The sequence below is a fragment of the Esox lucius genome, chromosome 11 (genome assembly GCF_011004845.1).
Source record: "Esox lucius isolate fEsoLuc1 chromosome 11, fEsoLuc1.pri, whole genome shotgun sequence".
Lineage (NCBI taxonomy): Eukaryota > Metazoa > Chordata > Actinopteri > Esociformes > Esocidae > Esox > Esox lucius.
The window spans coordinates 49,529,322-49,552,808 of NC_047579.1; the positions used below are offsets into that span (position 1 = coordinate 49,529,322).

The following is a 23,487-nucleotide window of genomic DNA, read 5'->3' on the forward strand; positions in this document are numbered from 1 at the left end:
CCATTCTGCTATAATGTTTTCTTTACAAATTGGTACATATATTACCAATTCTCCAAGGGTATGCAAACTTTTTAGTACAACTGTATTTTCTAGCTTCATTACACAAAGTGAAATATTTCAAGCCTTTTTTGTTTCAATCTTGATGATAACAGCTCACAGCTTATGGAAATCAAAAATCCAGTATTTCAAAATATTAGAATAAAGAATTTATAATACAGAAATGTCAACCTGAGAAGAGCTCTAATCAGCTAATTAACTCAAAACACTTGCAAAGTTTTCCTAAGTATGTTCATTTATGCACTCAATTATTGTTTAGGGATCCTTCTGCACGAATAACTGCAGCCTGTGGCACTGCTGAAGTGTTATGGAAGCCCAGGTTGCTTGAATAGCGGCCGTCAGCTCTTCTGTGTTGTTGGGTGCATCTCATTTTCCTCTTTCCCCTTGGTTCAGGTCAGGTGAGTTGGCTGGCCAATCAAGCACAGTAATACAATGGGCAGCAAACCAGTTACCAGTCGTTTTGGCACTGTAGGCAGGTGCCGATTCCTGCTGGAAAAGGAACTCAGCATCTTCAATAAGCTTGTCAGCAGATGGAAGCATGAAGTGCTTTAAAATCTCCTGGTAGATGGCTGCATTGCCTCTGGACTTGATTAAACACATGGCACCCCAAATCATCACTTACTGTGGAAACTTCACACTGGACTTCAAACAACTTGGATTATGTGCCTCTCCACTCTTCCTCTAGACTCTGGGACCTTGATTTCCAAATTAAATGCAAAATGTACTTTCATTCATCTTTATTGCATACGCATGGTAACAGACCTCTTTACGAATCGTGATGTCACTTCCGTACTTGCGCACTTTAGAGCACAGCACGTTGGCAACAAGCATGGCGGACGACTCGGAACAAATTATTGATACAAAACCAGATGAATTAAAGGATGAAGAACTCGAAGGTTCTACTAGTCGTAATGACAGCAGTGATGTTAATATCCCTGAAAACGATGAGCCAACTGATGAGGCAGTGAAGACATTTAAGGATCTGGTCAGTACTATTTTTATGTTGAATTTAGCTCGCCTGCATCGAGGAGAACTAGCTCGCTAACTACGTAGTTATTACGACTAGTTATAAGGACATTTAGGTAGGGAACGTTACTTTACCATGTGGGGTGGTGTAAGTTATTAACTAAATCTGCTAAACAAAACGTTTTCTTCGTAAATGTTCCGTTGTTTGACAAATTGATGTACGTAGGTCGCAGTGTACATTGCCGACCAACTAGTTACTACATCACTGCCACGGTTGTAGGCTACACCGTTATCAACATTTAAACATACATATTATTAACCTTCACAAAACTGGTAAAAGATACAATCGTGATTGATTCATGTCAGCTGTGGTTTCATCTACCTGTAATATTCTTCACAGACAGGAAATGTCATTTGAACAACAATTTGAACCATAACATTTGTTGCTACCGCTTTTAAATATTTTCGCAATGGCATGCATCTGGTTGCTTCACAGGGTGTCACTGAAGTGCTATGTGAAGCCTGTGAGCAGTTGGGATGGAAGAGTCCTACAAAAATCCAGGTGGAGGCCATACCTGTAGCCTTGCAAGGTATGTTGGATGAGGGGGAGGTCGTGTAAGGTCATGTCTGTACACTACCCATGCATTTTTCTCTCATATTTCAGGAAAGGATGTGATTGGTTTGGCAGAGACTGGCTCGGGGAAGACCGGTGCATTTGCTCTGCCCATACTGCAGTCCCTCCTTGCCTCTGCACAGAGACTCCACACACTTATACTCACCCCTACCAGAGAGCTGGCTTTCCAAATCGCTGAGCAGTTTGAAGCCCTGGGCTCCAGCATCGGAGTCAAGACCGGTACGTTAGGAAGACCATCAGGGGACGTCATGAGACTAGAAACATTTTAAGTACGTCCAGTGTATGTGACGGATGCTCAGTGATCTTTATTTTTGTTTCAGCTGTTATTGTAGGAGGGATTGATATGATGTCACAGTCCATGGTCCTGGCCAAGAAACCTCATGTTGTCATTGGTGAGAAAATAAACCAGCCACTTTCAGTTGCATCATGTAGTCTTTTCACATAATGCAATTCTATTGACATTAACTAATATGTATTTAATCTGTGTGTTGTAAAAGCCACCCCTGGGCGGTTGATTGACCACCTTGAGAACACCAAAGGTTTCTCACTGCGAGCGCTGAAGTTCCTGGTGATGGACGAGGCAGACCGAATCCTCAACATGGACTTTGAGGCTGAGGTGGACAAGATCCTGAAGGTTATTCCTAGAGACAGACGCACATTTCTGTTCTCTGCAACAATGACCAAAAAGGTATCAATTGCCTTCAGCAGGCATCTCAAATAGACCTTACTACTTGGGAAAATGTGAATGCAAATTCTTTATGACTAGGACATTACGGTGTGATTTCTTGCAGTTTGCCTGTATTTTTTCAGGAGTGAGTTTGGTTTGTTGAAAATACTGCATGTATCTAAGACGTCAGTTGCTCCAGGGGAGGGAGGGAGAGGTGGGGGACACTAAAGCAGATAGGTAGGCCTGGCCCATAAACATTTAATAGACAACAGACTGGACTAGATCTGCTATGTTTAGAAGCCTGGCTACAGTGGGGTGGACAAGTATTTGATACACTGCCGATTTTGCAGGTTTTCCCACTTACAAAGCATGTAGAAGTCTGTAATTATTTTCATAGGTACTCTTCAACTGTGAGAGACAGAACCTAAAACAAAAATCCAGAAAATCACATTGTATGATTTTTTTTTATTATTAATTTGCATTTTATTGCATGACATAAGTATTTCATCACCAACCAGTAAGAATTCCGTCTCTCATAGACCTGTTAGTTTTTCTTTAAGAAGCCCTCCTGTTCTCCACAATGGCCAAGACCAGAGAGCTGTGTAAGGACATCAGGGATAAAATTGTAGACCTGCACAAGGCTGGGATCGGCTACAGGACAATAGGCAAGCAGCTTGGTGAGAAGGCAACAACTGTTGGCGCAATTAATAGAAAATGGAAGAAGTTCAAGATGACGGTCAGTCTCCCTTGGTCTGGGGCTCCATGCAAGATCTCACCTCGTGGGGCATCAATGATCATGAGGAAGGTGAGGGATCAGCCCAGAACTACACTGCAGGACCTGGTCAATAACCTGAAGAGAGCTGGGACCACAGTCTCATAGAAAACCATTAGTAACACACTACGCCGTCATGGATTAAAATCCTGCAGCTCACGCAAGGTCCCCCTGTTCAAGCCAGCGCATGTCCAGGCCCGTCTGAAGTTTGCCAATGACCATTTGGATGATCCAGAGGAGGAATGGGAGAAGGTCATGTGGTCTGATGAGACAAAAATAGAGCTTTTTGTTCTAAATTCCACTCGCCGTGTTTGGAGGAAGAAGAAGGATGAGTACAACCCCAAGTACACCATCCCAACTGTGAAGCATGGAGGTGGAAACATCATTCTTTGGGGATGCTTTTCTGCAAAGGGGACAGGACGACTGCACCGTATTGAGGGGAGGATGGATGGGGCCATGTATAGTGAGATCTTGACCAACAACCACCTTCCCTCAGTAAGAGCATTGAAGATGGGTCGTGGCTAGGTCTTTCAGCATGACAACGACCCGAAACACACAGCCAGGGCAACTAAGGAGTGGCTCCATAAGAAGCATCTCAAGGTCCTGGAGTGGCCTAGCAGAGTCTCCAGACCTGAACCCAATAAAAAATCTTTGGAGGGAGCTGAAAGTCCGTATTGTCCAGTGACAGCCCCGAAACCTGAAGGATCTGGAGAAGGTCTGTATGGAGGAGTGGGCCAAAATCCCTGCTGCAGTGTGTGCAAACCTGTTCAAGAACTACAGGAAACGTATGATCTCTGTGATTGCAAACGAAAGTTTCTGTACCAAATATTAAGTTCTGCTTTTCTGATGTATCAAATACTTATGTCATGCAATAAAATGCAAATGAATCACTTAAAAATCATACAATGTGATTTTCTGGATTTTTTTTTTTGATTCCGTCATTCACAGTTGAAGAGTACCTATGATAAAAATGACAGACTTTTACATGCTTTGTAAGTGGGAAAACCTGCAAAATCAGCAGTGTATCAAATACTTGTTCTCCTCACTAAGTTTAAACTTTTTATTATTAGGTCATTGTTTTGGATTATACTCTGCAAAGTAATAACTAAGGGAGCTACTTTTGTTCCAGTCCCCATCTCACGATCCACATTTTGGAAATGAACTGCTCAACCAGACCTTGATGAACTGTGTTTGGCAAGGCTCTGAAATTACTTGAATTGCTGTAACACCTGACCTCCCTCTAACACGTTTTTTCTTTATGCTTGCCAAGGTCGCCAAGCTACAGAGAGCAGCCCTCAAGGATCCCGTTAAATGTGCAGTTAACACAAAGTACTCTACCGTTGAGAAACTTCAGCAGTTCTATGTGTTCATACCCTCGAAGTACAAGGTACTGGACATTTTATTGATGTTCTAATAGTGTATCACTAATTATCCTAGGAGAGGGCAGAAACTGTGTATGGTTATGGTTTGATTTGGACTGTAAGGTATCTCTCTCTTTCTCCAGGACTGTTATCTAGTGTCCATTCTGAATGAACTGGCGGGAAACTCCTTCATGATCTTTTGCAGCACATGCAATAATGCCCAGCGGGTGGCGCTGCTGCTCCGGAACCTCGGCATCACTGCCATCCCATTACATGGGCAAATGAGTCAGGTACCGAAACATATCTACATACACTGATCTACTAACCTACTCACTACAACAGGTGTGACTTAGTGAATGGCACAAGGGTATTTGCCTTGGCTCACCAAGACATATGGTATAATGGAGAGATCAAGTGAAATTGCATTTATTTTCATAAATGTCTACTGCTTTGGACCCGAAACAGTTTTCGTAGAAAATTCCCAAGGCTTTTTTTGGGAACATAATTGTCTATTGAGTAGGTTTTAATTAGTATGTAAAGTCAAGTGGTTTTGCTGAGATGAACATTGCCCAATGTCTGTCATGGATCTACAGTGTTTGGTTACCAAACGTTCTGTGAGTTTGGTGAAGTGAAGAGAGGAATGTGAAGAACAAACTGCTATGTGTAACTGTTTTCTGACTGCAACCTTTTTGGGTTTTTTATGTATTTTTACTTGATTGGTGAGATTACTTACTTTGGTGTGTATATCTTTGGGTTCTTTACCTGCCACTGGGTTAGGTGCTCTCACATTAAATTAATTTGTATGATTTTAATTTCCAGTAGATTAAAAACACAGTATAAAGTATGAGATGATTGCTACATTCTTCATTCTCTGTTGGACAGAACAAACGTCTTGGATCGCTCAACAAGTTTAAGTCCAAGTCGCGCTCGGTCCTGCTGGCAACTGATGTGGCGTCACGAGGCCTCGACATTCCTCACGTTGACTGTGTTATTAACTATGACATCCCCACTCATTCAAAGGTATTTACTCCTTAAGTCTCTCTAGTTGTAGCATAAGACAGGGTCCGACATGATCATGCGTAGTGCTGTTTTATCATACCGGTTTGCTCTTAGGACTACATCCACAGAGTGGGGCGTACGGCCAGAGCAGGACGATCTGGAAAATCCATCACATTTGTGACACAGTAAGTGACCGTTGTGCTCACTCAACCAGTCTCATTCAAACTGGTTACTTCATCCAATGTTTTTCTTTTAATTTACATATTGATCTGTCTCAGGTATGATGTCGAGCTATTTCAGCGAATTGAAACACTGATCGGCAAGAAGCTGCCAGCCTTCCCTACACAAGAAGAGGAGGTGATGATGCTGGTGGAGAGAGTGAGCGAGGCCCAGCGATTCGCCAGAATAGTAAGTCGCAATTTGGATTTACGTCTCTATAGTGGTGTAATCTGTTGTAATAGCTTTAAAGTCAGTCATTATAACCTTTTTTCCACTACTTTATTTAGGAAATGAAAGAACATGCAGAAAAGAGGAAAAGACCAAGAGGAGAAGAGTTGGATGACACGGAGCAGTCCAGTGGTGTGAGAAAGAAAGTTAGAGGAGGGGCTGGTGGTGGTGGTGGTGGTGTTGGTGGTAGAGGAAGAGGAGGGGGAGGACGAGGAGGAGGAGGAGGAAGAGGAGGAAAAAACCGTGGAGGTGCAGCATGGAGAGGAGGACGTTAAAGGACCAGTGGAATTACAAAACTGTATATATTATCAGAGGCTGTGTCATTTTGTCTCCTTGATGAAAATCGTCTGTGAACAATACCAAATGCTTTCTAGAAACCACCTTCTCATAGACAGGTTATTTATCACCGATGATTTTCCTAATGGCCATATTTCCATTTGTAATAAAAAGCTTATGAAAGACTTTTCACTTAGTTCTGTTCATGTTCACAATTTAGTACTATGCTGAGGAAATCATGATAGGATCACCTAATATGACCTGTTTTGAAAGTAGGTGTGTATTAGCAGTGCAGGCGATATTAAAGTGATGTAACTGAGTGTAATAGCGGTAAAAATGTACATTAAAATCAACAGTCCCTCGTAGATGAAAGTACAAATAAGACACCACTTTCGACGGGAGTGCCGTGTCGCATTTGTCAAACCAGCGTCAGAATATTTTAACATTCCTACCATCTAATAGTTTTCCTAATACAATAAACAAAGCACTATGTCTTGCACAACGCAACAATCGGGAATGATGGAACAAAAGTTGCGTTAGGAAGTGGAGTGTTTTGTTTTCCTCGGTCGAATGGAATCGTTGTCATGGAATAATGGACCAGAAAGTATTCCTCTGGAGATAGCAAATGTAGCCAGTAAGAGGTGAAATTTGAGAACTGAAGTCAGCAGCGTAATAATACATGTGTTTCTACCGCCTTTGGGGTGTGTGTGCAAATGCAGAGACTTCAACAACAAACCTCGTGGCCTCATAAAATGAAAATGGCAGTTATATGTCATTGGCTGGACGTCTAGGCTTAGGATGTTATCGAAATTCTCCAAGAAAAACGTCACAGTGAGGTATTGAATTCGGGGGAGCTGATTTGGTCATCTGTCTGAACAACCCCTCGTAGGCGGGAGTAACTGCGGTTAGGTCCGTTCGTGGAGCAAGGGGTCCGCTGTAGAGCTGTGTCTGTGGTGCATACCAATTCCGAGATAGATGCATGAATGTCAATTCTGTTGTTGCATAAAGTATAATTAAAAAGAAACACCAGTCTATTCGTGTTAACACTTGCCTTCGGTTCTACTCACCGCACCAGGTAAGTCACCAGCTCTTTTAGGACTGCGTTTATTCTCCATGGACGCAGTAGCACTTCACGGTTCGATGGTCTAACACTGCGCGGCGATGGAGGTCACTTGGAAACTTCGCTTTGAAGTTGATACTTTATGTTCAGGTCTGGATAGGCTATTATCCAGATAAAAGTTGAATTAAAATATGTTGATGGAATATGTTGTGTTATGTATATTGAATAATTAAACAGAATACATTTTAAATGAATATGTTAACGTTACACCAAAATGACTCCCTGTCCAGTCCAGCTCTCAATGATTTTAGATTTCTGTCATTATCAGTAGGTTGTATGAAGACATTTCCAGTTATTCATAATAGGGGACCTGCTGATCAAATTAATGACTGGTTCTCTATGTTCATTGTCATTTATGGCACGGATGTGAGAATAGCGTCCTGTGCCATTCACAGCACAGTTACGCCCGTTCTTATAACGCGCTAGAATGGGGCGACTCGGTCTAGCTTGCATACCGGTTATTGAAACGATGTAGTCATAATGGCAGGTGAAAATAGCAAAACGGGTATACTTTTGTTAACCAAACCCGCAATGCCGTATTTTCCCAGTAGTGTTTTTCTAATATTTACTGTCTCGCATAAGCCTATGGTGTTAAAATCAGGACCACTCTGGTTTTAAAAGGATGATTTTCCAGAGGTGTTTGGACACAGTAGGCTATTGAAAATAAAGACAGTTGCATTGGCGAATTTGACTTTGAATTAACCTAAATCTAAAGTTGAAAAACCGACCGTTGCTTGCTATGTTTGGCTGCAAAATTACATGTGGAATAACGATCTGGTCTACTCTGTATTTTATAAATATTGTAAAGGATTCTTCTCAGAGTTCAGGGTATTCCAAAAGTATGTGCCAACAGCCAGCTCTGCAAACGTTATCAAGTAAAACTACGTTTTTCGCAAACGAAAATGTGGAGGCTGCAAAAGGCAACTTGCCATTGCAGTCGTTACACATGTACAGATGGCTTAAAAAAGTAAAGGAACAAACATTAAGTGTGTCAGTACGGTATTGGGCCAACTCGAGCCGCCAGGAACGATTCAGTGCGCCTTGGCATAACCCTAACTCTCAGTCTCTGGAACTCAACTGGAGGGATGGGACAGCATTCTTCCTAAAGATATTTTCTCATTTGGTGTTTTGATGATGGTGGTGGAGAGCTGTTGAAAGGTCAGCTGATCCAGCAGTAAAATCTGAATTATCTGGAAAATGAAATGGGCTACTTTTAAGGCATATTTTGAAAGTAGACTACATATCATTAAGACAGGTTGCAGCGTTTGCAGAGCTAACTAATGGCAAATTCTATTGAAGCACCCTGAACTCAGAGGAGCACCTCCTGTAGATTTTTGTTCAAGCCTTTAATTGTTGACATCATGTCAAGTGCTTCCTGTTTGATTCTGCTCAAGATAATCACTGAGTGTGCATTACATTTCAAGACAAGCACTGATACCTGCCTATCTCTGCCTCTCCCAGGTGGCACTATTGCTCTGGTACCCCCAAAATGGCTCATCGCAGTGGGCAGGAGGACCCTGAGCGGTACCTGTTTGTGGATCGTGCTGTGGTCTATAACCCAGCCACGCAGGCCGACTGGACAGCTAAGAAACTGGTATGGATCCCCTCAGAGCGGCACGGCTTTGAGGCAGCCAGCATAAAAGAGGAACGAGGCGAGGAGGTGCTGGTGGAGCTTGCAGAGAATGGCAAGAAGGCGATGGTCAACAAGGACGACATCCAGAAGATGAACCCGCCCAAGTTCAGCAAGGTGGAAGACATGGCAGAGCTCACCTGTCTGAATGAGGCGTCAGTGCTGCACAACCTCAAGGATCGCTACTACTCCGGCCTCATCTATGTGAGTGGTTGAATCGCTGCATCCTTACTGTGTCCCCATTAACCTAGGAAGCAGACTTGCCCAGATGTGCTGTTCCACCTGTAAAGTGGCATTTCAGTCGTGTAACTAAGTCTGACTTTTGGTGCGGCGTCATTCCATTTTTCCATTCTGTCCTAAGGAGTATGTCCAATTTCGCAATTACCATTTTGTTTCCGTCGCAGGCAGGTTAAATAGAAGTAGTACAAGAAAAAAATGTAAAAAATCTCAAGGTTAGATGGTTGCTCATCCTGCAGGCGAAGACCAACTGTAATCCATGGTTCTTCTTTTGTTAAAGAACCATTCAGCCGACTTCAGCTGAATGGACCATTCAGCCGACTTCAGCTAAATCATCTGAAATCTGCTGATTTGATTTGCTGTTACTTAATGGTGTTTTGGTTTACTAAAAAACAAACCAGCTCATTCCAGTTAAGTCCGTAGATTCTTTTGGTTTGTAATTCAGTATACTGTACCCTGTTATCCAGAGTGACTTACACAGTAGTAAGTTGGTCCATTTGAATGATTATCTTACTGCCCCCAGGCATCCCTGTGGGATTTTCTTCCCTTCTTATGCTCACACACCCTGATTACTTTCACTGATTACTCAAACCTGTAGCTCGTGGTGGCTAAAGTTAGCCAAAGATTGTTTAAATGTATGTAATCATCTAACAAATCATCTATATGCCCCTCACACCTCTATTTGCACTCAGGCTAAAATTACAGGTATAGATCTGCACCTTTGTCAACTGTTTGCACTGTCTGTTACTGTACTCTCAACTACATCCAATAGTACTGTACATTCTAGCTTTTGCTGTTTTATAGCTGCACTGCCATTTATACTTTCTGGGTTAGATGATGTACTACATTTCATTGTCCTTGTACCTGTATTCTGTGCAATGACAATAATGTTGAATCTAATCTAATCAAATCTAACATCAAGGACAATTAAGATTTAACTGACAATTAAGGAAGACTTTAGCAGTTGCATTATTTTATCCATGTGAGCATTTTTCAAACGATCTGTTGGTAAAACAAATGTGTGTCCCTCCCCTTCCAGTTTATCTTTAGAGGATGAGCTGCTTTATCAGCAGTGTCGAGACTCGCATTCAGGTTTTGTTTTGGTATACATCAACACTGTCCCTACACGGACAACCTGCTCTTTCACACACACCTATACACTGGAAACCCTTGGCAGTTACTTTGATTGATTGAACTCTCAATGTGGTCCATATTGAAGAGTACTTTAAATGACAGTGGGCTATTAAAAAGCCTTTAAAAAAACAAACACACTCCTTGTGTGTTTCCTTACATCAAGCTATAATGGCATGAAATATCCAAGTACCAAACCTCTGCGGAAACTGGGTCTCGTAGGTGTCATGATGTTAGAACACACGCAGGCTGATAATGTTGATGCTGTGTCTACCTACCTCCTCATTTCCTGTGACCTCTGTCAGTGACATTTCCTCCACAACCCTGGTGGGTCAGTTGTTTCTAGAACCCCATTCCTTCTGGTGGCCCTATTTGATCTCTGAGCTGCCCCGTGGGGCTCTCTCATCTCTATGGAAGCCCCTAGGTGTTAAATACAAACACATTCGTCTCTCAGTGCAGTGTTTGGAGCGTGGCACCCCAGTGCAGGTTGGCAGACTGGCAGGGGCCCTGGGCCCACTCCTACTCTTTTGCCATTTATACATCTAGAGGATAAGCTCACAAAGGCCCAGAATTCCACTGGATGAAAGCCTGTGTCAATGAAGTGTATAGTGATACATATTTAGGATGCTTTCAAAGCTACCCCATTCTGTTTGTACCTTGTCAGTATCTTCCATTCTGTAGTCAGAAAATTTCTTAGTACACGTGTAATAAAATCTAATCTGCAGATAGGTTTCCATTTCGATGGGGTTGAATGTCCTAAATGCTCCGTGTCTTCATGATACTGACCCATTTACTGACATGCATTCCAGGAATAGAATGTAGGTTGGTTATCACATGGTTTAGAGGAGGCCAGAGGGACTGCAGTCGTTTCTATTCATCTTCTTTATCAGGGTTGATATATTCCAGTAGATGGTAACTTGATGTTACCCCCGTTTCTTGAAAGCACTCTGGCTGTATGTTCTCACGTAATGATAATTGTTACGTGAGTTGTTAATTGTTACATGAATTATTGCGTGTTATGTCACTCTCCTCAATCTTTCACCACTTTTCTGTCTAATAAACCATAGAATTTTTGAAAAAGTATGTCATAACAAAAATAATAGTAATAAATAATAATAACAAAATGTTGTTGTACTGAATGTAAAATTGATTACATATAGATTTGTTTTGTCACTCATGTACATAAAATATCCCATGAAAGTCAAATTATTGAAAAGGTGAAATGTCATTGATCAGTAAGTATTTAACCCCTACACTATGACACATTAAGCTCCGATTACTCCAATTTGGTTGGATAATCCTTCACTGTAAATTGTAAGAGATTGTTCATCTCAAATATTTCTAGTTTAACTAAAGTTTAACTCAAAGTTATTGAACTGTTACTAATTACTTCAATTTCCTATGTGATTCTGGCTTTTACTTGCATTTTAAAGTTTAAAATGCAGTTTTCCCAGAATGCTCTACTATATGTTTAATTGTTTTATTATCCTTTTAGCTAGTTTTTAGCTACTTCAAACACAAACATTTATCTAAAGTAATCCAATCAAACAGTACATTTCTTTGCACCCGCTATAGAGATTATTGTACAAATTACATAAAAGTTCCATCTTTGTGTCAAAATTATCGCTGGAATTAATGAAGAATTACACATTCCTATACAAAACAGTGGCTTGCAGATGTGGTTGCACTATTCTGGTAAAGTTCCCAGGATTTCCAGAAATCTCTTTAGATTCTGTGATTTATTTGGAAATTCCCAGCGATTTTTAGGAAAGTTATTTTGCTACCATGGCATTCTAACTACTACGCAAATCAAGACTTCAGAATAAGCGATTTTTAGGAAAGTTATTTTGCTACCATGGCATTCTAACTACTACGCAAATCAAGACTTCAGAATAAGGAATTTTATAACTCACATTAAAAACTCACAGGAATTCAATAACCGTGTCTCTGTTAGGGTCATGGGTAGTAACTGGAGTTTACTTGATAGGCCAAGGCATAGTGGTAAATTATATCGCAGGTGTGGCATAGTATATTGATAAATGGTTTTAAGGTACTTTTGACCTTTTGGTTTGAGTAATGACTACAAAACAATAAAAAATAATACAGTCAAGTCTTTAACTTTTAATTTAATTGAAATTGAAATTATTAACTTATTCAGGTTTCCAGTGTTGACATCTCTACAACGTAAATGTTTCAGAAAGAAAGATACCTGTTAATTATCCCCCACAGCTGACAGTGCTGATCAAAGCAGAAACGATACCATGAACTCCAAGGAAATGTCTGTTGCTCGAAACGATTTCTGAACGGTGAGGAGGCATATACAGTATCTGGGGAAGGGAATGCAACTCATTTAGAAATGTATTTGAGAGAGCACAATGGGCTCCATCAAAATAAAATGGAAAAAAGGAACTACCCAGAATCCTAGAGCTGGCCATCAGACCAAACCCAATGACCACTCACAGAACTAATTTCCTTGGCTGAGGGATCAGAGGGACACTGGTCTCTGCTGCACTTGTAAGTTTTATGACAGAGTAGATTGACTGAAGCAACTCCTAAGGAAAATGCACATGACAGCAGGCCTGGAGTTTGTAAAATGGAATGCAGAAGACTCTGAGAACACATTGTGCCTGAATACAAAGCACCACATCTGGTGACAGTCAGACAGCTCATCACCCATCAAACACCATCCCTGCCATGCCTGGTGGCAAAACAATGCTATGGGAACAATGAATGGAGCCAAATATATGCACATCCCTGATGGAAACCTGGTCCAGAATGCAAATTTCCAATGGCCTATTCACATTAATGTGAGTTTTCGTGACAATATACGAATGGTAAAATGCACAACACATGCGCACAGATTCTAGACCAGAGTCATATCTTATCATTTTACATCTAGCTATGATGTTTTGTGCACCAATTTGCAGTATTTCAGAATTTTGAGAGTTCTGTGTATTTGCATGACTTGTGTAACTTAGTAAATGTAAATTAATTTACATTTGCAAAACTAGCTACTGTTGTGCCCTCAGCCCATCTAGCCTAATATCAAACAAAATGGTATAGGGATGTCTAACCAGTGCAAAACTTACAGTTTAATATGTTCCATTAAACGTTAGTTGGCTTCTTTTGCTGAGTTAGTAACTTGCTAGCAAGCGTGAGCTGCGTCCTGCCACAACTACCATCAGATGCTGCTGTGCATAGAAGAATAGCCAATATGAAGGAGCAATGCAGAGAATCATGCTGATCTACTGACTGTTTTTGAATTTCAACAGTTGCTCTTATTTTAGGGCAGTGGGTTTACAGGCAGGGGTTAAATTGGGGCAAAACAACCTTCTGCCTGAGGTGAGAGCTCTGAAGAAGTCTAGCTAGTTAACTTCTGTCCAATGTTTGTTTATACAGTACATGGGTTTGGAAGCATTTTTAAACTTCTGAACCTGGATTTAGGTTGCTGCTCATGACTGCAATACACCTTGGGCTGTATGTTCACGCTGCAGATGTGTATTACAAGCATAATGTTCACACGTTACCTCAGAAGGTAAAGTGTCACAATTAAAATGTCATAAAGGTAACATATCTTACATTTATTATTGACATTGATAATCTCGCAAAAACACTTGTTAATCTTGACGAAACTCTCTCTGGTGTTAATAGACATTTGGACTGAGGGGATTTACAATTCAACAGGATAATTTACGGCCAGAAAACTGCCAAAGCAATAAGAAAATAACTTCTGAACAAGAACATGAAAGTCCTTGAGCAGCCCACTCAGAAGATTTCTTTTCATTGATGCTGCCATCCAAGTTCACAGAGCTTAAGATTATCTGTAATGAAGAATGTTTGAAAAACCCCAAATCCAGATGTGCAAAGGTCATACAGACATTTGCAAGAATACTGAAAGCTGTAATTGCTGCCAAAGGTGTTTCTACTTAGTTTTGACTTGGCTGGAAAAGTAAGCTATCTAAATTAGAATTTTTTAAATTTGCTTTTCAACATGCTTTTCAACTTTTTTCCAATTTCTCATATAACAATTTCATTGTCATTATCAAAAACCAAAATATATCTGTCTGAAACGTCTAGATTTGGAAGAAGTTAAGGTGTCTGAATACTTTCTGAATACACTGTAGATGGAAGGAAGCGTTAGATGTAGGCTCAAAGTCATGTTTGTCATCTTGAAACAGGAGCAAAGGTTAAACTGAAAGCATAAGGAAGTGTTCAGACAAAGACCAACCATGATTTGAAAATTCATCCTCCAGAGTTTGTTAATGGTTCCATGGGTTGTTTCATTTGACTAGTTAAGTTATTGGTATTGTACTGGTTGTGAGGTTTGGTTCCGTTTGGTTTCTGTTTGCTCTGGGTTTTGTGAATGTAGCCTCTTGTGTTTGGTTTTTGCCTTTTGTTCTTGTATGCAGCCTGTCCTTGTCCTCATTGTTTCCACCTGTGTCTTGTTTTCTCCCTCGTTGTGTCCCTTTTTAAGTTCCTCCTGCCCCCATGTTTCTTATTGGTTGCTGTTCACTGTTTGTTTCTTTGTGCCATTAAATGACCTTTTTAGTTTTGAGACGTCTGTATCCCTATACCTTCTGATCGTGACACTGGTGAACAATCAGATTTTATCTGATTATTTTTCCCTTTTTGTAATAAATGAAGAACTATTCATTTTTTTTATACCTGGTTAATGTGGTTTTATCTGTGCAGTGCAGTCAGTTCCTCAGAAAAGGGCCCATGAACACTGGTGTGGCCCATGGCTCCCTGCCCATCTAGCGGCTCCATGTGAGTTAAGCCAGCCCTGCGCCAGCCAGTGAGTCTAACTAACTGGAACGCTAGCGACGCTACAACCAGTCCATTGTGTCAGCAGATAAGCCCCAGCTGTCAGAAAGCCTCAGCATTCTTTCATGCAAAGAATGCTGTCTGTCTGTCTCCCACCCCCTGTATAGCTGTGTCTGTCCTGTCCCCTTTCCCACAGTGTCAATTTCTTATTTACAATATGTCTCTTATCTCCCCTAATGCTTTGCCCGCTAACTTGTTTCAAGTTTTTATTACTCTATTGTGCATGATTTGGTTTTGCCCAGGATGTGTGAGTAACTGATATATTATGCTACATTGCTAGCAAAAATACTGTAAGCCAAAACATTAAAAAAATGTATGACACCTCAAAAGTCGTGTCCTGATCTGGTTTTAGTATTGTTAAGCACTAAGAATATACATTTGTGTTATTAGAAATACTGGACAAATCGGAAACCCTACAAAATAAATGCATTTTAAATTAACATTAAAAATATTTTATATGACCCTAGGCTTACAATTCTGTAATAGCTATGCGAGAAGAGTAGTGCTATTATTTCAAAAGCATACTTTCAAAAACATTGTTATGAATACACACTGTGAATTGAATGGTCTATGTCTTTCTGATGAGGAATGTTCCTGTCCTCACTTTGGTGCTGTAGATCTCAAATAGCAGATGGGGGCAACTGACTGTTGTCTTCTGTTGCCTGTGTTTCTCAGCTGTTACAAAGCTGTTACATCCCTCCCCAGATCCATGCTGGTGCCTGTGTTTCTCAGCTGTTACAAGGCTGTTGCATCCCTCCCCAGATCCATGCTGGTGCCTGTGTTTCTCAGCTGTTACAAGGCTGTTGCATCCCTCCCCAGATCCATGCTGGTGCCTGTGTTTCTCAGCCGTTACAAAGCTGTTACATCCCTCCCCAGATCCATGCTGGTGCCTGTGTTTCTCAGCTGTTACTATGCCATTGCATCCCTCCCTCGATCCAGTTTCACTGTGAAATATCCCTCGGAGCACAGTGAGCAGGCTTCACTGGCCTCCGTTCCCAGAGGCAGCAGTCCCCAACCGCTCCTGGGATTGATATTTTTGTGTGGGGGTGTGAAGTCTCCTGAACAGTCTGGACTGCAGCCTGATCATGTGGAATGCAGCTGAATTGGTTACCGGTAGTAAATCATAGATCCAGGACCATTGGAGGTTTACCCTGACAAAAGGAAAATGTTCTGTACCAGTCAAACGTTTGGGCACATTTACCCAGTTGAATGGGTTAGTGTGTCAATGTCTTTAACTGGTACTGTATAATTCATTCTAAACTCCATGGCTACGTATTGGTTATGTACCAGGTCTGGGTAGCCTGCATAATAATGTTACTTATGAATTCCTAGTACTTCAGTTACAGTTTGATTTTAAGGCTTATTTGAATGTACTTCAACCAGTAAAATTGGTCCCTCGCTAGTTTTTGCTTCAGCCTGTCAACTGCTGTTAGCATTCAAAATGGGTTTAGAAATGTGTACATTTTTGCAAAAATGACCAACAAATGTAATCTTAGAAACTGTTTGTTACACATAAGCTGTTTTTGTTCAGAAGTCATGAGGATATAAGGCTCTATTAATCAGGTCAGATGTGATGGCCAGTATTCTGTGTCGTTTATGCATGCACATTCAGCCTGCTGTCATTGAGAGGGGGATGAACGGAGCAACATACAGCGAGTTCCTTGATGTAATCCCAATCCAGGTAATCCCAATCCAGAGTGCATGGGACCTCAGACTGGGGTGAAGATGTATCTTCTAGCTTGATAATAACCCAAGGCACGCAGCACAGACAACACTGGACTGGCTTCAGGACAAGTCTGTGATTGTCCTTGAGTGGCCCAGCCGATGCCCGGACCACAATCCAGTTGAGAACACATAGAACGAGTTGAAGGGTCAGGTCATGGCTGGAGGAGAGACAGTTGGTCAGAGGTGGATGATGGATGATGATAATGCTGACGGAATAATCGTCCGCCTGGGCGGCGTGGCTCAGCCGCGCAAAACCAGCAGGTTGAGCGTACTTTCTTTACATCCCTCATGTCTCCACCAGAATGGACACCCCCGGCTCAACCACACGGGGAGTCGTCTGCTTTTGCGGGCGGCGTTGGGGAGTTCCATGACGTTTTAATCAAAGAGCACAGCCCAATTGCTTTCTCCCTGAGGCTGTGTGACAGCGGGCTGATTGAGGGTGTTTAAGAGGTCTAACCCTCAGGTCATCACATTTTTATTTTCATTTTCTTTGAAACCTACAAGTCAGATAATTCCCCGTCTTTGCAATGAGCACTGTGAACACTTCAATCTTAACTCAGGGTCTACATGCGTTCTATATGCGTTCTACATGTGTTCTACATGCGTTCTACATGCGTTTCTGGCATCCAGAAAGAAAGGGAAATAGGGCATAGTGAGTGGAGCTGGAAAGACAAAATTCACTTACTAATTTAGGTGAGGTGAGTATGTCATCCACTTCTGGAGAGACACAGAAAATTGCTGCTTTTCGATATTGGTAAATTTTTCTCTACAATTACCAAAACAATTTTGGATTTCGGCAACACACCCCACAAACTATTGGCCTGATTTTAGCTCTGGCCATCAAAACCCCTTGCTCATGCCATAAGGTCTCGTGTTACACATACAAGATTAGAAAACTAAATTATATTTGTTTAGGTATATACGGATGACATTCTCCTTTATGTAACTTAACTCCAATGTAGTATTCCATTCATACTTTTCAGTTTGAATACTTTTCTTCTTCGGAATAAGAGCAAGATATTGGCCAACTCGAAACAGCCCTATTGGTCATAACACATAAACATCTCACTGACAACATTTTCCTTTCCTGATGGGCCGACTCAAAGGAAACATACAGCTTTGGAGAATTCACCAAATACCCCTTGTGAAAGAGTTAATGTCGATTAAATATGGAATGTTTTTTTTTGGGATGGGATTTTTCGATGGAGGCATTCTTGACAGAGCAGAGGCTGATCGGTTGTGGGTCTTTTTCATTTTTCTTTCTCATAATAATCTGTTCCTTTGTTATTTTTTTGCTCAAATACAAACTACTCTTTATAAAATGTACTCAGTTGTCCATTTGAAACAGACATTTATTAGGGGGCCATTTGTAAGAGTTTTACTGTACTTTTATCATAAATGACCAGAAGACATCAGCAAGGAGTGTTTTAAGTTCATGTTTCAAATATATTTGTCTGCAGATTTGGTGTTTGAAATTTTCCCCATCGAAACTGTCTTCCCGGGCTGTATCAGTTTGTATGTGCTTGTAGTCACCTCCTACTCACTTTAGACACTCACTGTGATATCCCCCCAACCTAAACCCTCTCATTTTCCATGTGGGCAAATTTACAGTTACAGATGTTTGTTTTTATTTCCTTTTATAGCTCTACTATGCTTTAAAGGGCTTATGGGAAGGTTGATATAATTGTTAGGCCCTGCTTCTCCACCAGTCAGAATCCCTGTCAGCTCAGCTGCATCACACCTGCTTTATTTTTAGGCCTGTGCAATCCTCACTCCATCCTTCCTCCTCTATCTTCCTACAGCATATTCTCCCTGGATCTGCCTTTTCCATCTGTCCCTTTGTCATTTTCAGAGTTTGGCATTCCCTTGAAAGGGCTGAGTGGCTTCTTACATAAGGAGCCCTCCTGGCTCACTCATCCATGGTGGTGATGCTGACTCCAACCCTTCTGCTTTAATTACCTGGCTGACAGCTGCTCGTTGGACAGGGTCCCACCTGACACACCATTTGAAACCTCTTAGGATTCAGCACCAGCGTTTTGGATATACCTGCCATGTGTTTTGATGATGGGCAACGATTTGGAATGACTCATTATAATGAAGTATTTTTTTAATTGCTGTCACCTCTGGACACCGCTTCATCCAGAAGGAGGTGAATGGGATGCCGCCATAAACTAGTTTGTCTGGAAACAATTACAAGCTATTTAAAAAGAGGCGCTGTCAGTCAGGGTGGGTGTGTAATAGAGACCTCTGTGTTTTGTATGAACTCTCGCTCCAGGGCTGTGTCATGGTCACAAGAGATGGCTGCTTCTTTGCCTACACTCAGACATTTCCGGAGTCTTCCGCACAGTAGCCTTTCTCACTGACAGCTCTAGTGTTAAGTCCCTCGTTTACCTCCTCATACAGGAACACACACAAACAGAACACGGTCCTTCTGTCACATCTGGGCCTGGTCCGTTGTGAGGACCCAGCGAGATCACTACAAAGCAAGCATCTCTGTCACCTGTGACCTCTGTGTGGCCCAGCTCACACTTCACCTGTGACCTCTGTGTGGCCCAGCTCACACTTCGCCTGTGACCTCTGTGTGGCCCAGCTCACACTTCGCCTGTGACCTCTGTGTGGCCCAGCTCACACTTCACCTGTGACCTCTGTGTGGCCCAGCTCACACTTCGCCTGTGACCTCTGTGTGGCCCAGCTCACACTTCAACTGTGACCTCTGTGTGGCCCAGCTCACACTTCAACTGTGACCTCTGTGTGGCCCAGCTCACACTTCAAATGTGACCTCTGTGTGGCCCAGCTCACACTTCGCCTGTGACCTCTGTGTGGCCCAGCTCACACTTCGCCTGTGACCTCTGTGTGGCCCAGCTCACACTTCACCTGTGACCTCTGTGTGGCCCAGCTCACACTTCGCCTGTGACCTCTGTGTGGCCCAGCTCACACTTCAACTGTGACCTCTGTGTGGCCCAGCTCACACTTCAACTGTGACCTCTGTGTGGCCCAGCTCACACTTCAACTGTGACCTCTGTGTGGCCCAGCTCACACTTCAACTGTGACCTCTGTGTGGCCCAGCTCACACTTCAACTGTGACCTCTGTGTGGCCCTGCTCTCACCTCACCGGCTCCTGCCCAGACTCCTGAGGGAGAACAGTGTGTGCCCGGATAGTGTGTCTGGGTTTTCTATAAAGCCCTTTTTACTTCAGCAGTTTTCACCAAGTGCTTGAAGACAGGCCAAAACCCCCAAATAAGATATCGAAGAAACAGTGGCTGGCAACAAGAAAGAGGGGAGGTCGGGTTATGGAGGTGAGGGATGGGAGAAGAATTGAGGGAGGGAGCTTAGAATGTAATGCCCCAGTCACATTAGATCCAGCCATTGCCCCCCCATGGCCAGTCAGTCATTCTTTAGAACATTAGCAACAGGGCTTGTGAGGTGGAAAGACCCCATGCCACAGGTAGCTGTTTTGGACACAGGCTGTGATGTTATCCAGCTGTCTCACCTGTGCTGTCCCTGTTTAACCTACACTGTTTGTTTGTACCTGGGAAAGGGGGATTATTAGCAAGTTGCCCATGGGCATACACAGCTCGTAGGAATACTTTGTCTAATAAAACTAGTTAGAACTGAGCGGACCACCCACTGTATTTCTGTATATTTTAGTAGTGAGCTAAGCGGTTCTTGAGGTACGCAAGTTCAGTTTAGGGTTTTTTGAATGTGTTATTTCTTTCCTTGGGTCCACCTCAGCCCCTTTCCCCAAACCATTTACCATAGGTTTTAAATAAACGTTATGTGTTTAATGGTGGCTTTGGTTGTCTGTTTATTTTGTTCTCACTGTTCCTTTTCGCTTTTATAACTCGCATGATTTATGTTCCGGGTCTCATTACCGTCCCCCTTAGACATCCCTAGACACCACAGCGTTGGTTACAAAGGCTGGTGACATGCCAGTCTACCTCAGTGTTTTTCCCACGACGGTGCCTCTCACTTCATCAGTTTTTCCTGTTCCTGTCACCCCTGAACGCTCGTTGAGCTCACTGGGGTAATGGGCCGACATGTAGTTCAATGACGACAGCTCAGTTGCATTGACACTAAGAAGACCACTTCAGAACATCTCTGGAGTTAGAGAATGAGAAACGGTTTTCCTTCGCTTGATGTACGATGACTTGAGTTAGACCACATGGACGTTACTACTCTTCGCCACTAAATATGTGCCTCATTGCACTACAGCAGACATGCCCTTTGACCAGCCTTGGGTTTAGTCACACTTTGATATCTGCAGTTATAACTTTGTGCGTGTTTCACTTTGAGTTTGTGTCTTTCTTCTCTCCCCACGTAGACATATTCTGGGCTGTTCTGTGTGGTGATAAATCCCTACAAAAACCTGCCCATCTACTCAGAGAACATCATAGAGATGTACAGAGGGAAGAAGCGCCATGAGATGCCCCCACACATCTACGCCATCTCAGAGGCGGCGTATCGCTGCATGCTCCAAGGTACGTACGCCCTCCGCTCCTACTACGTCATGTCGGCCGGGTGACTGGATCCGGGCTTTCCAAAGAGGTTCCTGTGTTGTGGTGCAGCGCTGTTTCTGTTTTGAGTAAACACATGGATTAGAAGGGTGTTGATGTGCTTTGGTCTTTGCTCCGGCATGTTCCATGCTGACCTGTGGGTTTTGGCTGCATAATCCAGGAGATTAGAGGGAGGAGGGGGAGTCAGGGAGGGAGTCAGGGAGGGAGTCAGGGAGGGAGTCAGGGAGGGAGTTGTCTTTGCTAGCCATGGGTGTCCAACAGATGGATCTACCTTGGTGATTTGGCAAACCACAAAGATGACTTTCCATTATCTCCAGGTGCTGTACATTGTCTGGAAAGCTAGAATGCCTCAGTTTCAGTGCATGGCATGTATTGATTTGCATTAAGCCAAAACATCTTGCCAACACAGTTCAATAGACTTTACTTATGGCCATCAGCTGTTTTTTAAGCCATATCTAACCATGTCACTGCCCTTCAGACTCCCATGTTTTCCAATCAATCAATCACATTTATTTCTAAAGCCCTTTTTACATCAGCAGTTGTCACAAAGTGCTTTTACAAAACACCTGGCCTTAAATCCCAAGGAGCAAACCACAGAGTGTTGAATTTCAGTGGCTAGGAAAAACTCCCCAAGGCCGAAATTTAGGAAGAAACCTAGAGAGGACCCAGGCTCAGAGGGGTGAGCAGTCCCGGTCAGAAGCATGACCAGATGGACAAGGACAGGGACAACCCCGGGGGGGGGGGGTTCCAACAGGCAGGTCCAGACAGGGCCCAACAGGCAGGAAATCAATCCACCCACATTGCCAAGCATCAACCAAAGGGACACCCACCAACTGCAACCACCCTGAAGGAGGGCCGAGAATTGCCTGCAGAGTACAGCCCAATTGCATTTTCTAGGTAGGGATCAGAACCACGTTAGCTTCATGGCAGGTAAGAGCCAGTGTAATGAGTTCTGCCTGTTAACATGGAATTTGGAGAAAGTGAGCCTTGGATCAAGGCTTTTAACCCGACTTGTGATCTCAGGGAAAAGAACAGCTCACTGTCAATCTGTTTCCTTCTATCATCAATGAGAAACCTCTATATGTGGCTGTTTGGGATGGGAACATTTCCAACGGAGACTGTTGAGTTTCCAGTTTTCTGAACAACAAAGCCTGTCAGTGGGTCTGGTTTTTGACTCCCGAGCTAAGTTAGAATTGATGTAGCCTGGAGCCTCTCTGTCATTATAACGTCTCTGGCCTGCTTCTGACTGGATCTGTCCAGAGTTGTGGCTTGATGCTTGGGCTGTCCTGGCTGTTGCCTCCACCCTACAGCACTGCTGTCACTATCACTATTGCAGCAGGAACCACTTTAGGGAGAGGTTCTCAGATCTTTTATCAGCTTTCAGGGATTCCCCATTGTTACAATAAAATGTTGTAATTGCTCTCTTCTCTGAGGAACCGAATCAGCCAAACTCTCAACTTTCCACAAATTCCTTATTTTGTTTTTCTCCTCTAGCTAAAATGTTCCGGCTGGGAAGACATTGGAAAGATTCCCTAACTCCTGCCAGGGTTTTTCTGGTTCCCTTTCACTTAAGGCAGTGTTTAATGAAAAACGATGACCGGACAGGCAGTCTCTTCCACCCATTTGGTTCCTTCCTTTTCTTCCTTTGTGCAGAGAACACAGGAGGACAAATGGGTGGAATGTCCGTGTTCTGACTCCAGATCAGACGTTGGCTCTTGTAAAGCCACTGCAGACTCACAACCCATTCCATGGTGTCCCTTACACCAATCACTGTGTGTGGTTGTGTGTGTGTGGTTGTGTGTGTGTGGTCGTGCATGCGTGGTCATGCATTTGTGGTCGTACATGTGTGGTCATGCGTGTGTGGTGGTGTGTGTGGTCATGCGTGTGTGGTCGTGCGTGTGTGATTGCGTGTGGTCATGCGTGTGTGATCGTGTGTGTGTGGTCGTGTGCAGTTGTGTGTGTGTGTGTGTGGTCGTGTGTGTGGTTGTGTGTGTGGTCATGTGTGGTCATGCTTGTGCGGTCATGTGTGTGTGGTCATGTGTGTGTGTGGTCGCGTGTGTGGTCATGCGTGTGTGTGGTCGTGTGTGTGTGGTCGTGGGTGTGTGGTCGTGCGTGTGTGATCGTGTG

The 23,487-nt window shown here is 42.9% G+C and overlaps 2 protein-coding genes across 4 annotated transcripts in view; both read left to right on the forward strand.

Annotated features, from left to right (window-relative positions):
* Window positions 1–847: 847 nt before the first annotated feature.
* On the forward strand, window positions 848–6,371 carry ddx47 (DEAD (Asp-Glu-Ala-Asp) box polypeptide 47). Its single transcript, XM_010874947.4, has 11 exons — window positions 848–1,042; window positions 1,520–1,613; window positions 1,688–1,876; window positions 1,978–2,049; window positions 2,155–2,345; window positions 4,367–4,483; window positions 4,601–4,747; window positions 5,340–5,477; window positions 5,571–5,641; window positions 5,735–5,864; window positions 5,963–6,371. The coding sequence occupies exons 1-11, from the start codon at window positions 887–889 to the stop codon at window positions 6,176–6,178; spliced, it is 1,521 nt and encodes a 506-aa protein (XP_010873249.2). The 5' UTR covers window positions 848–886; the 3' UTR covers window positions 6,179–6,371.
* Window positions 6,372–7,046: 675 nt separating this feature from the next.
* Window positions 7,047–23,487, forward strand: part of LOC105013423 (myosin-10) — a 69,146-nt gene continuing 52,705 nt past the window's right edge. For 2 of the 3 annotated variants that reach the window (XM_034295006.1, XM_034295007.1), the window contains exons 1-3: window positions 7,367–7,389; window positions 8,761–9,133; window positions 21,168–21,324. In XM_034295006.1, coding sequence (XP_034150897.1) covers window positions 7,382–7,389; window positions 8,761–9,133; window positions 21,168–21,324 — 538 coding nt within the window. In that variant the 5' untranslated portion in view covers window positions 7,367–7,381. Of the gene's footprint in view, window positions 7,255–7,366; window positions 7,390–8,760; window positions 9,134–21,167; window positions 21,325–23,487 lie in introns of those variants that run through there. The other variant, XM_010874949.5, reaches the window with a different exon arrangement.